At 44.5% G+C, this 15,140-nt stretch overlaps 1 protein-coding gene across 1 annotated transcript in view; it reads left to right on the forward strand.

The window, feature by feature from the left end:
• The first annotated feature begins 2,868 nt into the window (after positions 1–2,868).
• The window catches only part of STMN2 (stathmin 2), a 37,475-nt gene continuing 25,203 nt past the window's right edge, over positions 2,869–15,140 (forward strand). Inside the window, exon 1 of the mRNA XM_006924045.1 lies at positions 2,869–2,998. Within this exon, the coding sequence (XP_006924107.1) occupies positions 2,980–2,998 (19 nt within the window). The 5' untranslated portion in view covers positions 2,869–2,979. The remainder of the gene's footprint in view (positions 2,999–15,140) is intronic.

Here is a 15,140-nt window from a genome sequence, read left to right on the forward strand (position 1 = left end):
GTATCATTGTCCTTATTTTACCTCAAACAGATCTAGTACCTGTTCTTTAATGGGGGCCCACCTGTCCCCATGAAGACCATTGCTTCGGGAAATGCTGACTCTACCTCTGTAGTTAGAGGAGCCAGTTTGGGTTGTTCTTTTCCTATTATTTGCAACCAAAAGGACTCTAACTGATACCAAGGATAATATTCCTCCTCTAAAAATAATAACATTTTCTTAGAGAGGTTGGGCTTACCTTTTCCTTCATTTTATATTTTTTTAGACACTAAGGAGAAGCTTAGCTGATTTCAAAATATAAAAGTTTGAAATTTCATTAAATAAATATTTGTTAGATGAATGAAGTAGCTGAACAAACGAATGAATTAACAATTGAATATGAGATCGTTTCTCTCTTCCTATTCCGCCCCCACTCTCCCTGGCTAAGATGCATGACTGACAAGGGAAAGAAAAAACAATAACTGAAACAAATAAATTGAAACAAATAATTGAAACAAAACAGAACAAAAATAATTCAATTCTTTGAGTTTATTTAGTTTTTCTTAACCGGTTGATGTTAGCCTGCTATCTTTATATTCTACGGTAAATCATACTAACCTACCCTCTCCCCTGCTTGACATTACTTGAAAATCATACATAACTGAGCAAGAGCCTGGCACCCAGAAAGTCAGACACAAAAAGGAGTCACCCATCTGACACGTGTCCTTGTGTATTCGACCCTCTCCCATTTCTATCCACAGTAAGTTCACCAGAGGCTGAGAGATTAGAAGACAGAGTGTGTTTTGTTTTGTTTTGTTTTACTCATCGTGATCAAAAGTGCAATAGATCTTATTCAACTGCCAATGATAGTTGTTAAAGACATTAATGCATGACTTAGGGATCTTTTTTTCTCCCAGGAAGCTAAAGGATGTGTAGAGATGACACATAGCCTGAGGGGAAAGGGTGTGGTGGGGCCAAGAAGAGTAGGTATTTCTTTTAAAGATGTTAGTCACACAGGCTTGCTGCAGATTCCTCATTCCTGACTGGTCACTACTCTGCTGAGAAGGAATCAGCTCTCACATTAAAAGTGGGAAATGACTGTAGAGAGGAAGAAAATGGTTATTTATTTCCAGACCCTGCCAACTTCCATATTGTTTTCTTGCTGCTTCGTTATCGCAGACCTATACAATGACAGGAAAAATAATTTATAATCCTCCTCTTCAAGAAATCATTTTACTGATCTCCACTTTATCTTTTATTTTTTCCAATGACTCAGCATATCAGAACTGATGCAGTTCCAGTAGCTTTCTATCATTCAGCAAGATGTCCATGGGATTAAAATGTCTTTCAAGTTAACAGGAGGTGAAGAGATTTTTTTTCAGCACCAAGGAGAGTGCCCTGTTATTTTTCAAATGGTTTTATGCGTTCAAAAATGCATATTATTCATGAGATTAAAAAGAAATTTTGAAATGTGGTTTGACAAAAAGCTGCTAAGAGCTTATTTCATTCATGAGAAAAATTCTAATCATTTCTATAAAAACTTGCAAGGTCTTGTACATGTTCATGGTTTCAACAATGTGCTATTCTTTTAGCTCAAATGCAATGGAATTAGCAAATCTTTGCCTATTTTTTGAATGTCAAGACCACAGTTTCGAAGTGGATCTCCATAGGAGGAAGGTTCGGTAAAGTCACAGAAGTATTGCACTGTCAGTGATTAAAAGCTCCGTGAGGACAAGTCCTAAAGTCTTTCTCATTGCTATATGCTCAGAGCTTGGCACATGGTAAGTTCTCAATGAATATTTACGTGCGTCAAGTGAGAACCGGTGAATTAATGAATGACCTTAATTAAGTGATTAGGAATGAACTAATGAATGCCTCATTTGTAATGAAAAGTCACTTTCTGCAACTGGTCTCAGAGATCCTCACGCACCACGTCGCTCAACCGGTCACTTCGACACGTCTTTCCTTGGCCTGTGTCAGTGGAGTCTCTGGACCTCAAAACGATCACGCTCCAGAGCTTGCCTTCCATCTTCACGAAGCTGTCAGTGTAAAGGGTTCTCCTTAGACACCTGGGAAGGTCATTCAGATTTCAACCCACGCAACCTCACATTTCCAGGGCAGCATGACAACCACACACCTGCGGCCCCTCCAGTGCCCAGAGCAACCGGTCAACTTGGTTCCCGGTTAGCAGATGGGCAGGACACAGGCGCAGGAGGCTAACTCTTATCCTCTTCCTCGCGGTCCCTAGATGGACCAGAACTACTCGGCCCTATAGCAGTGCCAAGAGCAGAAAACACCAGGCCCTGCTCTGCCGTGGTTAAGAGGCATCTGAGTCCAGCTGCCCTGGGAGACAAAAGACAAGAAAGCGGTTCTACTTGAGTCGCCGCCATAGATGATGTGGGGCCACCCGGGGAGACTAGAATCTACTCAAGACAGGGCCAAAGGCGACAGAGAAAAGATGAGCAAGTGAAAACAATGTTTAAACAGATGTTTCCAACAGCCAGCACGCTGTGGAGACTTCTCAGGCCTCCGAATCCGTTCCCTTTTTTGTGACTATTTGTGCAATGAAACATGTGAATGGAGTCAAGCCTCCTGGCTCCCAGGTGGGTAGAGCCTGTTCTTAGCTCCTGGGAAGCTTGGGGCTAAGGCCTCCACTCTACTTGGACTGTACTACCAGGCCCCCAAAACGGGGGGAGCTGCCAGGGAAGGACTGATTTCCATTTCAAACTGCACTGTGGTACTTTGTACTCCAGCACCATTGGCCAATCAATATTTAATGCCTGGAGATTCTGACTCTGCAGGAGTCATGTCAGGGGACCTTGGGAGCCAATCTGCTCGAGTTTCTGAGTGGTAATTATTCATGGGCTCCTGCCTCTTGCTCTTTCTCTCGCACGGTCCCACTCTGCAGACTCAGTGCCTTATTCAGTCTTCTCTCTCGCTCTCTCGGCTGCTGTAGCTGGACCCTCCGCCTTCGCCGCTGCTCAGCGTCTGCACAACCCTACGATGGCTAAAACAGCAATGGGTAAGGCGGCGCGCCTCGCTCTCCCTCCGCTTGACCTGGAGCCCACCCTCACCTTCTCTCTTAGAGCTCTGAAAGCATTGGGAGATATTTTTTAGAGAGAGAAAAAAAAAAAAAAGGCGCTAATGGTAACATAGGAGCAAGGAAAGACGGCGTGGCTTTGGGCATTTGGGGAGGGCAGAGAGGGATGGGTCCTTGGAAACCTAAAGCTAAGAATTTCTTTTTAAAAGTAGAATCAGGTAAGTTGCCTTCCCATGGATAAGGGAATTTATTATGTTTCCGTATTTAAAATTAAGGCTCAACCTTGGGGGGGGAGGGGATCTTTACTGTTTGCCTTAAGTGGGTTTAAAAGAAATTTTGGAAAGTGCTTTGTAACGTCCTTTATTTCTTCAATTTAAAAAAAAAAAATAGAAAGAAAATGAGGGAGAGAAAGTGGAGCGGGAGAAAGGAGAAAGAATTGCGAAGTCAAAGCGGTCCCAGCGAGGCTGTTGAAAGATGGGTGGGGACGAGGAGGAGCGGGCGGGGACCGCAGATTTGATGGCATTGTCTTGCGGGAGGAACCGCTGGTCCTGGAGGTTAAGGGCGGGGTGGGGGCCCCACTCCTTTGTTTTAGGGGAAGGGAGGGGGATAGGAGGGGAAGTGGGGGAGGGCACGGAGGGCCCGGGTGGGCAGCTGCAGGGGCGGGACGAGCGCGCAGTGGAAGGGGTGGAGGGACAGGGGCTTTGCTGGCGCTGGGGTGGGGTTTCTTTGTGTGAGGACGCACGGTCCCCTGGGAGGCACCTGCAGCTCTGGGAGAGCACAATGCGGACGGCCCCGCCCTGTGCGGAGCGGAGCGGAGCTGGCGCCCCGCACCCCCACCTGCCGCAGCATCTTCGGCTGAAAGGGGGCTGGGTGGGGAGCACCGGCGCGACCCCCCGGAGAACAGCGGGGTCGGGGGAGACACAGCGCCACGCCCCGCACTTAGCTTCCTGACTCCCAGCGCTGGCTTCGGAGGGCGACCTCGCCCTCGCCCCCATCCCCACCCTGGCCTCATTGTTCTGTTTTCCGGGGCGGGGGGTGGGGAGAGGGGGGACAGGGCTGAGTGTGTTAACATTTTTCTTTCCAAAACCACATTGCATCGGGTGATTAGGCACGGATGAGGATAAAGGCTTCTTTCAACTCATTGATTTGACCGTTTTGAGGAAAAGCTTCTGGATATGTGTATATATTATAATACGGCTACAAAAGAGGTCAAGGTCTTAGATTGAGCCACGTGAAATATCCGTTTTGTAGGTCAGACAGGCCAAATACCGGCAGTTTTCATAGGTTCAACCTAGATTTGCGCGGCAGACGGTGGAGACACAGCCCAAATGAGATTCCGCATCCAGGGCCTCCGTCTCCCTCCGCCCGCCCCCGCCCGGCCTTGCGCCCACAGTGCCCCCTAGTTCCGCGCTTGGTGGCCCAGGGCCGGACAGGCAGGGAGGGGCCGGGTCCTGGGGGCTGGTGCGGGGAAGGGGCGACGCCTCAGTTCGCCCCGGGCAGCCCCGCCCCGGCCCCACCCTCTGCGCAGAGCTGGGAAGACCTTGGGCTCCGAGACTTGGCGGGGAGAGGGGACTGGCTGAGGGTCTGCAGTCCGAGAGCCCCTTTTCCAGCCCCGCAGTTCCCCCCCCCATCATGTGCATAACCCCCGGGGCTCTGCATCCTGGCGCCCGGCGGCTCTGCAGAAAGGCTGGCTGGAGCCCCGCCGGGCCACACAAAGGCGCGGCCCCACCCCGGCCGCCGCAAGACCACAGAGGTGACACCCCCGCCCTGGGGTGCGGAAGGCTTTTCTCACCTCGAGCTGCGGAGCTGGGGCTATTTTCCCCGCAGCCCCGGCCCAGCCTAAGCTCGGTCCTCCCAGGATGGAGACGCCCTGGGCGCTCTCCCTGGGAGGGCCCCCGGCTCTTCCGGCGCCCTGGCCGGCCCCGCCCTTCCCAGCCCGCGGGGGCGCACGTGGCAGGCGGCCGGGTGGAGCGCCGCCAGCCCTGCAGAGCCCCGCCGCGCCCTGCGGAGCCCCGCGCTCGCCCGCGTGGGTGAAGCCGGGGAGACAGGTTTCTGCGCAGTGTCCTGAGCTACCCCACGTCCCACAGTTCGCGGTTCACCCGCAGGTCCAGAAAGGTTCTGAGAACCGAGGAAGGGGCGGCCCAGCCCCGCGCTCTGCTCCCGCACTGAGGTTTTTGCTGCCGGGGCGGGGGCTACGAACTCATCGCCATCATCATCAGGGTTGTTATTATTTCAAATCGTTATTGTCATTACTATTTCATGCCTCCGTGGCCTTATTTGTTCAAAAGGTTTGAACGATTGCATTTGGTCAAGGACTAATCCTGTTCTACGCTGCTTCTTTCTACTCCCCCCACCCCCGGCCCCCAAATTCCGTCTCGGATTGCTCGTTTTATGTCATAAAGCAAATATATTTTAGGTTTTGTCCAGATTGTGCATGATCATGTCGGTCGGATACATGTGCAGGTGCTTGCTTAGGGCAGGGCTTATGTGCTTAAAGATTGCTGGAAAATTCTCTGCAGAGAACTGTGGTGCAATGGGTGACTATATACACATCTAATTGAGATATTATGATCTTCAGCGTGCATTCCATAAAGTTATATCTATAAATACATAAATGTAGGTTATGCACAATATTTTAACTTTTTTCCCCCCCAAAAAACTGTTCCAATTACTGATTCTCCATACGGTCTCAATTCTACACAGAAACATAGCTGGCGAAATGGCAGAGCCACCATGCCAGTAACAAAAGTCCCACCCCGAATCCGACAAATGCAAGGGTCCTTTCTGCCACAAGTCAGCTGCATTTGCAAATCATGAAAAGAAGCACAACCTCTGCAATATTAAAATAATGGGTTTTGAAATCATTCCAGTTGTGAAGCAAAATCAATTAATCACCAAGGCGGGTGCTTTTTCCTGATTCATTAAACAATTATTGTATTCAACATGATTGCATGAGAACATTCCCCATTACCCTCTCTAATGAAGTAGGCAGATTCTAAGTGGATGAATAACTAGACGTGAGAAGATCAAGCTTTGGTCAGGATTTCAGGATATAACCAAAAGAAACAGCAGTAGCTTATCAATTAATCAGATATACATATTTTCATGCCAGGTGGGTAAGCTGAACGTGCAGTAAGCATTACGTGACCCAGTGTAGCCCGACACAGATCGATAGTATGATGGTATAAATTAATACACTGGTGGTGTTTGTCCATGCATGTTAAAATTCTCTGCAAGAAAGTACAGTATATTTTTAAATGATAATTAAGATCGGATGGTTTGCAGTATTAAAATCTAGAATTTTGGTTAGTCGAAATTCACAGTGGTTTTGTGATGTGATTTACAGGTTCGCGGTGAATTATTCCAGTATGTAGGGGAGAGGAGGATTTTCATCGTCAGGGCAACTGCTTCTGCCGCTAGTCATCATCATTTTTAGCAGAGTTTCGTCTATTGCATTAAAAACGCTTTTACTTACTTTTGTTTTTTTTTTTTAATTACTAACGGATCGATTGTAGAATGAGCATTTGAGCATTTGGCACAATATGTCTTCCATCTCATAGCTCATTCTCAGTGATGCAAATGCTGCAGTAGCCTACATTTCACTCCGATTTAAGAAATGCCTTCTCAGAATGCCAGAGCCGAGTCACACGATGAAGTAGTTTATCTCCCCATAATGTATATCAAAGTAGTTACTTAATACTGTGGCTATCTAGGAGTTGCTATCAGTCAGGAGTTTAAGTTAAATCTGTACAATTAAAAATTAAATGGAAGATGGATCAATTCCATATTTAACTCGGGTTATTTCTCGTGGATGATTCCAGGCCATCTTAAGAAAAATTCCTGGTTTATCAATCACCATTGTTTTTCACTCCAACAGAATAGGACTATGTGCCCCACTCCACCCCAGTAGCTTCATACCCACACGGGCTGGATGCAGCTGGCCTCCCAGCAGGTGGCTACCTGCTTTGGGCGTGGCTCCCACCCCCCATCTCCCCACCCACCCCACCCCCCCTCGGTTGCTGATAGCTAACTCTAGCTAAGGCCAGTTTCCTCTTTGGTCTTGGAAAAACACACATTATTCTGTAGTCACAGGGTCTCTGACCTTACATGAGAAAATGCAAGACACTTGCCAGACAAGGAGAAAATACAAATTAGCCGGTGACCCAGATGTTCCCAGAACCAAGGCTGGTCCCCTCCCAGTTCTCTCAACTGGAAACCTTGGCGTCTGTATTAACTTTTTCCCCCACTAGAGGGCAATCAGTTTCTCTAAAGAGGTAGATGATTAGTTTAAACCCAGTTTCAAATACTAGATTTTGACAAAATCTTTTTTTTTATCTGCTTATTCAGTTGTTTATCTGATCCGTGAGAAGGACTGATAAATCAGTGTTGCTAGCTTACTGTGACAAACAATGTGCAGAACAAAGGGTCCAACTCAGAACTTTTCAGCTGTGAGATAATATGCAAAAGTCTGTAACCTCATTTACCATACAGCTGATTCAGTGCAAACACTCCGCATCCTGAAGAAATTAAAACAGAGGATCGAACAGCACCTAAGCCGCCTTTCAATATATCCCAGACTTACCAAGTTTTTCTACCAGAATATCTTACTGGATACTATGAGGAAATTATTAATAATTTATTTAGCATGGCTATATATCTGAAAATGGATTATGTGTATGTTTTCTGTTTACTTGACCTAGTAAAGTAAGTACTTCCATTTTTGCAATATTTTCTAAGGAAGTCAACTAAGAGGGGGAAATGGGTCTCTGAGGAATGTCAGCAGATATGTAAGTGCTCCCACGCTATGGGTGGCTGACCGTGCAAACAGTACCACGTTTCTGTACAAGCTACCCCGCAAAACTGGTGCTACATGAAAGATCTCAAATTAAATATACATTTTCCAAATGGGGCCCTAAAATCATAGTCCCAAATAAAACTGGCCACACAGCCGGCAAGACATACTGTGTATTTTAGATCTTTAGTCCTTGCAGTCTGTTGGGGTTGTATGTATAACTTGTTTGGGGACAACAAAAACATTATCCTGGGGACCTTGAAGACTGAGCAGAAAATTTCTTGACTGACCCTTTAATCAACGATTGTCCTGTGACATTGCTTTCTTTCAAGAATAATTTTTCTGGCATAGACAAAAACTCAGAATGTCTAAGAAGTGACCTAACCCTTATATTACATGGTAGGCACAAAGCCCTTTACAGACAAATAGTAGCTGTGTCAATCACTCGATAAGCCTAAAAAGGAGGTCCTATTACAGATGAGGACAATGAGAAGCGAAGAGACTTGCCCAAGGTCACACAGTTACTCAGATCCAGAATTTGGGCCCAGGCCACCTGGCTCCAGAATCTGCGCTTTAACCAGTACCAGATACTCTCACACCTGTTCCACGTGAGGTGTCCCCACCGTGGGTGCCAAGCTTGTGATGCCACCATTTTGTCAACAGACCTGAGATGGTCTCATCCTTTCTGAGCACAGACTCACCTTGAAGAGGAAATACCTTCAAACTGATGACTAGTTGTAATAGCTCACCTGGGACTTATTAAAACAATTGCCATGATTTAGGCTTTGGGGAAAGAGGGCTCTAAGACCCTGGCCGTCGCAACGTGTGGAGCACACGGTTCAGCTCAGAATGCAGCAGGGACTTCCGGTGTGGACACTGGGAGGACCAGTTTCAATGGGGGGGACAGGGACTTCCGGTGTGGATGCTCCGAGGACCAGTTTCAATGGGGGGGGGGAATAACTCATTTCATCGGGTTCATCACGTTTAACACATTTCAGAATGGATCCTTAGCTCCTTCCATAGACCCTAGACATTTAACTTTAATATTTTATCAACTAAATCTAAAACTAAAAGAAATAGACATCCCAGGCATCCACATTTCATAAATAGACTGTCCTCATCTTACCGCCTCGGGAGCGGGCCGGCAGGCAGGAGAGATCTCTGGGAAGGCTCTGATCTCCCCAGGAAACCTTTTTAATTGTCTCTTAATAAAGGAATCGCAGCCTGTCGTTTGTCAAGGAGACGCTGGCAGTGGTAAAACCTGTGTTTATCTAACCCATTTTTATTAGCCACGATTAAAGATAACATTCTGTGTGCATTCGTCCTCACGAAACACTTTTATGTGAATGTAAAGGTTAATTAATGCATCTCGGCAATCATTTTGCTAGTCATCTGGAAATATAGCTTCTCCGGGAACTGTACTTAAGAAACCACGCGTTATATTATAAAAGCGTAACAAACATTTTAAGATTTTTCTCATTTGTAATTTTGTTGACCTCCAGATGAAAATATTTAATACTTTGAAAAATTACAAGGTCCCTCATATAATTAATAATCACAGTTCTTGTATAGTCCATAAAAAATAGTATTATCTGGGACTGTTTTGTTTTTTTTTTAACCAAAATCACTGCAGAAGCGATGCCCGTAAGAGTGTTTGTTTGGCAATTATTCTGCAACAATTATACTTTTGACGTCAGAGTAAGTACACCAGGTACTTAGTGTGACAACTGATCACCAGTAATGTACACATGCTGGTCTTAGTCATCTGCCTTTACATCGGGATTAAAAGAAACGGATGAAATGTATCTAAACCTACTCCTGCAAATACTTGTATAAGAGAGCATTTTAAAGTTTAAATCTGAGTTAGCCTTCTGTTCCTCCGGAAGCTTTTTTCCCCTATGAACTGCAGCCATAAAGTATAATTCCCATTCAGCAAGACTGCTCGCAGTAAACCTAACATAATCTGTCAGTTCGGGCTTCCTAGCGTATAGAAACCTAACTCCCATGATAAAGCTTGACTTATGATATACTGGCTGTTGCAGAACTGAGAGGATCTCACAGGATGTCACTGTCACCCCTTTCGGATTCTAACGGGAGGGGCACTAACCATCTCGGGGCCGAGGAACTGAGGCTGGAGTCCAGCTCCCGAGGACCCTTCTTGAGAACGTAACTGTCTTTACTACAGCACAGCGCTTTTTCATCCCTGACACTAATATCTGCTCTTGTTATTGAAGTCTTATAACTTTGTCTGAGAAGTGCCAGTTAGCATCCTTCTCATTATCATTATTCAAACGCAAAAAATTACCAGTCAATTCTAGCCCTCCGATGCACAGATTACATGATCCGAGACTCCTGTCACTTTAAGAAACATCTTTTCATTTTACTTCACATCTATTCTTTCCTTTTATAATTAAGAAAAGAGCAGAAGATTGGAAAATGTTCAAAAGAAAGATAGCATGATGATCTATCTATATTGGAGCTTCTAGTTCTTAGAATATATTCACCTGTTGCAGCTTTTTTAATCTTCACATAATCCTGGGCACAGCATACATGTTACTCTGTCTTAAAATGAAACATGTGACAGTGATTCGTATCTGTCAAGCACTATATAAATGCAAAGAATTGCATTTTTAATTACCGTTAGAATGATTAGATATGTTATTCAGGAAAAAAAAAAAACAATGTATATGCACTTAGAATGAGTAACAGGGAGCAAGGAGCACAGCCAGAAACTGAGTCATTAGCTTTTTGAGAAACACTTCCTAAATGATAAAAATTGAAATAAAAGTCGAGTAAAATAGCTCCAATAAGAGTATCTGATATTTTAAAGGGCTTGTGCTTAGGACTTTAAACTTAATATTCTTTAAAATTCTCCTTTTCCTTAACACTGGCCGAGAAGAAGCAACTAGCTCACCCGAAGTTTTATTACAGTCCCCACCAACTTGTCCCCAACCCGGCCTTCCTTCAGGGGAGATGGTACATGGTGGCCCCAGATGGCAGCCGCCACGCCGAGAGAATTGCCAGAGAAAGCCGGGTGCCTCCGAACAGAAACAGAAAACGTGAGCGGGTTCACACGCCAGAGGTTTTTCTCCTGGCTCCGTCTCCCCCTTGCCAGCTCCTCCTTGACTTTCTCCGCCCTCTGAGCTCGCACCCCGGGCAACCGCCCGAGCCCCGCTTGGCCAAAGCAACCAGGGACCGGATGATCAGATGCACTGAGAGCCAGGGATAAGGCTGCCACCGGAAGTTAAAACAAAGTTCTGTGTGACGAGGAAAAGCAACTTGTCGTGGAGCTCGAAGGGTGCCAAATCGCAGGAAAAACAGTAAAAGCAGAACTGTAGGTTCCGCGAAACATGCTCGGCCAGGAAGTGTTACCGTCACCGGTCACCACGGAAGCCTGGGCAAAGCGTTTCTAGACCATTCTCTCGTTAGGAAGTGGGAAAGACCGCCTACATCACAGGCCTGAGAAGGTTTAGCAAGTGACGGAACGTTCAGCACTTTGTCATCAAAAACGTTAATCCTATTTCCAGACTCCCTAGGTGAATAATGAAAACACTAAATAAAAATATTAATTTAAACATCGAAATTTTTTTTATTGAGATGTAATTGACATATCACGGTTTTAGGCATACCACATAAGGATTCGATATTTGCGTATGTTGTAAGAAATTCTTACATTTTGTGAATTTCTACAAGTAACAACACATCTACTAGAAATTACTTGGAATTCAGGAAGTGATCGCTACTGCATAACTTTTTGTGGTAGAGGGAGGGCTGCTAACATGTTTATGACACTGTGCCAGGATAGTAGATCTCTAAGACAGATGCATTCTGGGTGACGCCAGAATTAAAGTACATTCCTTTTGCATTTATTTCTCATCTTACGTTTCTCTCATATTTCATATCTCACCCTACTTCACATACATATACAACTTCAATAAAACTAACCCTTCTTGCTTCCCCAGTAAGGTTCATCAACACAAAACGCATCGCATTCAGTAGAAATAAAAATGATTCCAGAAGCATTAAAATGTAGACATCTACGACAGGGTCTCTCAAAGAGCAGGAAAGGGGGAATTCTATGTTTTATTTTTTTAAATAGATATTTGTTCATTCTAGTCTCCTTGACGCAAAATGGCTGTAGGGCATATTACTTAAGTGTGACTCGCAGAGTCCTGAGGGTTGTTTTCGTTCAGGGGGAAGAAATTTACCTGACCATTTAGTTTTTGCTCACTACACGTGTTACACGAGCATGTACCGCACAGGTGTGAGTGGGTGCCTGGAACAGAACTCTAATGAATGTGAGTTGAAAATCTAGCTTGTAGGGCACTATTGAGTAAATGTTACATGCTGTGCATTTTACAAAGTTTCACTGAATGAGACTCTAGAATTTTAGATTTTTGGAAACAAAATGCTGGCTCTCTACATGAGGCTCTTGTGGACGTTGCCTGAAATAGTCATTATTTATTTCCTAAGAAAGCATTTAGGGAGACTGCTGTAAGCCTGATATAAGAGACTTACCCAGGTGAGAATTGTATTCAGCAGAATGGACTAGAATGCAGTGGAACCTTCACAAGTGTTATGTGGCACAAACACCAAACTTAAATGCTGCTTTTATTCACATTTGAAGCTAGTAACTATTGGAAGTCATTTGGATTTTGAAAGACACACTCAGAACTAAGATGACAATATGGGTCTCTTCTAATGCAAAGAAACTTGACACCACTCCAAAGAAGGAGAGGTTTATATGCGAACTCTTCAAGAAATATGCTTTGAATTTTTAGCAAATTTTCAGATTGGCAGAGGAATCGAACGAGGTTATAACTGATAGGGCTCGTCACACGAATTGTTGCATAATTCCCGCTTGATCCAACAGTGCTTCTCAATGCTCTATATAAATGAGCATATTCTACTATCTGAAGACAGGCAACCCCGTCTCGTGTATGACTAGAGGGTTCCCGTTGAATTTACTGTCTGTCCCCTCAGGACTTAAACCCTTCAAGGGAACCGTCAACAGGCCCATTAACTGAAACGAGGTCATCTGAATCTTCTATAACAATTCCTTTATTTTGTACTTGTAATAAATGTCTTGCGTCTTCCATTTCTGAAAGCTCCTGCTTTCACTGAAAACATAATAGGTCATTCACCACATACGTAGTCTTATACCACCTCATTCAATACAAAGACAACTGAACCCTTCAAGGGAACCGTCGACAGGCCCATTAACTGAAACGAGGTCATCTGAATCTTCTATAACAATTCCTTTATTTTGTACTTGTAATAAATGTCTTGCGTCTTCCATTTCTGAAAGCTCCTGCTTTCACTGAAAACATAATAGGTCATTCACCACATACGTAGTCTTATACCACCTCATTCAATACAAAGACATAAATACAAAGTCACGGTCAAACTTAATTCTAAAATCCACGTGAGGTAGAAGGTAGGGGTTATTTTCTGGAGAAACTCCACACGTTAACACAAAGTGAGCGAGGAAACCAACACCCTTATCCCCGATGACCAAAACATTGCTGGCTCTGTCTCATCTACATCCCAACCAATTTAGCTGTCATCTTAGGCCTGTTACTACTACCTAGTAATTTTAGGACTTAAGAAAACATCATCCTTCAGCACCCAGAATTGGGCTTGGTGATAAAATCTTAAAATCTAGACAGAATAAAGTGCTTCCGTGGCTTCTGTGAACCACAGTGTAGTTTGGTCTCCATGGGGGACAATAAAAATTTCTTCCATCGGGGGAAAGAAAAAAGGACAAGGCTCTGCCTGATACAGTGGAATCTCATTAAACTCAGAGGAGCTTTAACAGGCACCAGGAGTAAGACGAGGTCCCGGGTTGGTACAGTTTCCTGTTCTTATTACAATTTTGATCATAAGGACGGATTGTGTCATCCGATTCCTTTTCCTTGTCACCACGGCTTTGCCAAGAATCATCTAATTGAAATTTAAGAGCCTCATATGTTTCTGTAAAACTAAGTGATGGGTTGTTGTGTGGCTTTGAGTTAAAGGTCCCTTTATTTGATTTGGTATCTAGCCTACAGAAAAAGCATGCTGCTTCAGCTGATCAAGCATGAGTCTTTCAAAACCTCCCCGCTCATTGCAGCTTAAGAAACCACAATTGGGGGCGGGGAATGTGACTAGAATGAATGTGAACTGAATCCATAGTTGTACTAAACCAATGAACATGACATCATCATAGCAGAAATATCTAGAACATCACCTCATATCAGTGATTTCTTAAGATGTTAAAACATGTCTTTAAAGATCTGAGATTTTCCATTTAAATGTTGAATCTTCATTTCCATATTCATCAACCAAAGTTTTTTAGGGTCCAAATTCAAGCCAGCCTAGTAGTCTGCAAGTGTTTTAAATAAAATCATTTTAGTCTATTTCATCTTTCAAGAAGAAAATCACAGTGGTAGAGCTCCAGAGTAGTTCTAACTGAGATGAAAGATTGGACTTTTCGAAAATAATCTGACCTCAGACTCTAGGACTCCTCCACCTAGCAATCAAACTGCCAGACACATTACTTACACACATACACACACGAGGTGGTCAAAATCAGATTAAATTGAATATCGGAAGCTTAATTTACGACACATATAAAGAAGGCACCAAAACAGAGCTAAGAGGTCATTGATCCCCCATCTACATTAAGGCTCAGATAATGGGGTCGGGGGCAGGGAGAGGGAAGGGTACCATTAGGAGAGTGGAGATTAAATGTGGGTTCGTGGTTTAATAATCGTGGGTGTGAGTCTCAGGTCCTTAGAACTGGGTCGCAGAGGACCCCGTTTCTCCCATTCCCTGCTGATTTTTAAACCCTGGCACCAGCAATGAAGACTGCCAACGAGGTCCACGATTTGCCAGGTCCTAAAGACGCCCTCACCTGGGAATGACAGATTTTTCCCTAAAAGGTGCTTTCAGTCAATGTTTACATAAATTAGTGAGCTTCGCATACAGAAACTTTTTTGATGAAATCTCTCAGTAACCAATGCAAATCTAAGCGTTATAAAGCCAAGTGTAAGGCATCTATATCCTGCATGCTACAGATCATCTGATTTGATCCTATACTTTCTGCCCAGAGGCTTTCGAAAGAAGAAATTTAGGTCGAATCCAAATTGAGTATTGAAGCCAGGGAAAGGAGGGGAGGGGACGTGCTCACAGACCCTGGGTGATTTTGGGCAGAGCTGTCCAGAACAAGTCCACGGTCAGCTGTCCAGTCCTCTGAGTGTCTGTTCTTATGGTCGAATACAGACCATACAGAGGCCACACAGACACGATGAACCATTTTCTCCCAAAGTAGCCCATTCCTTACTATCTTTC

This window comes from Pteropus alecto, unplaced genomic scaffold (assembly GCF_000325575.1).
Source record: "Pteropus alecto unplaced genomic scaffold, ASM32557v1 scaffold87, whole genome shotgun sequence".
Taxonomy (NCBI): Eukaryota; Metazoa; Chordata; class Mammalia; order Chiroptera; family Pteropodidae; genus Pteropus; species Pteropus alecto.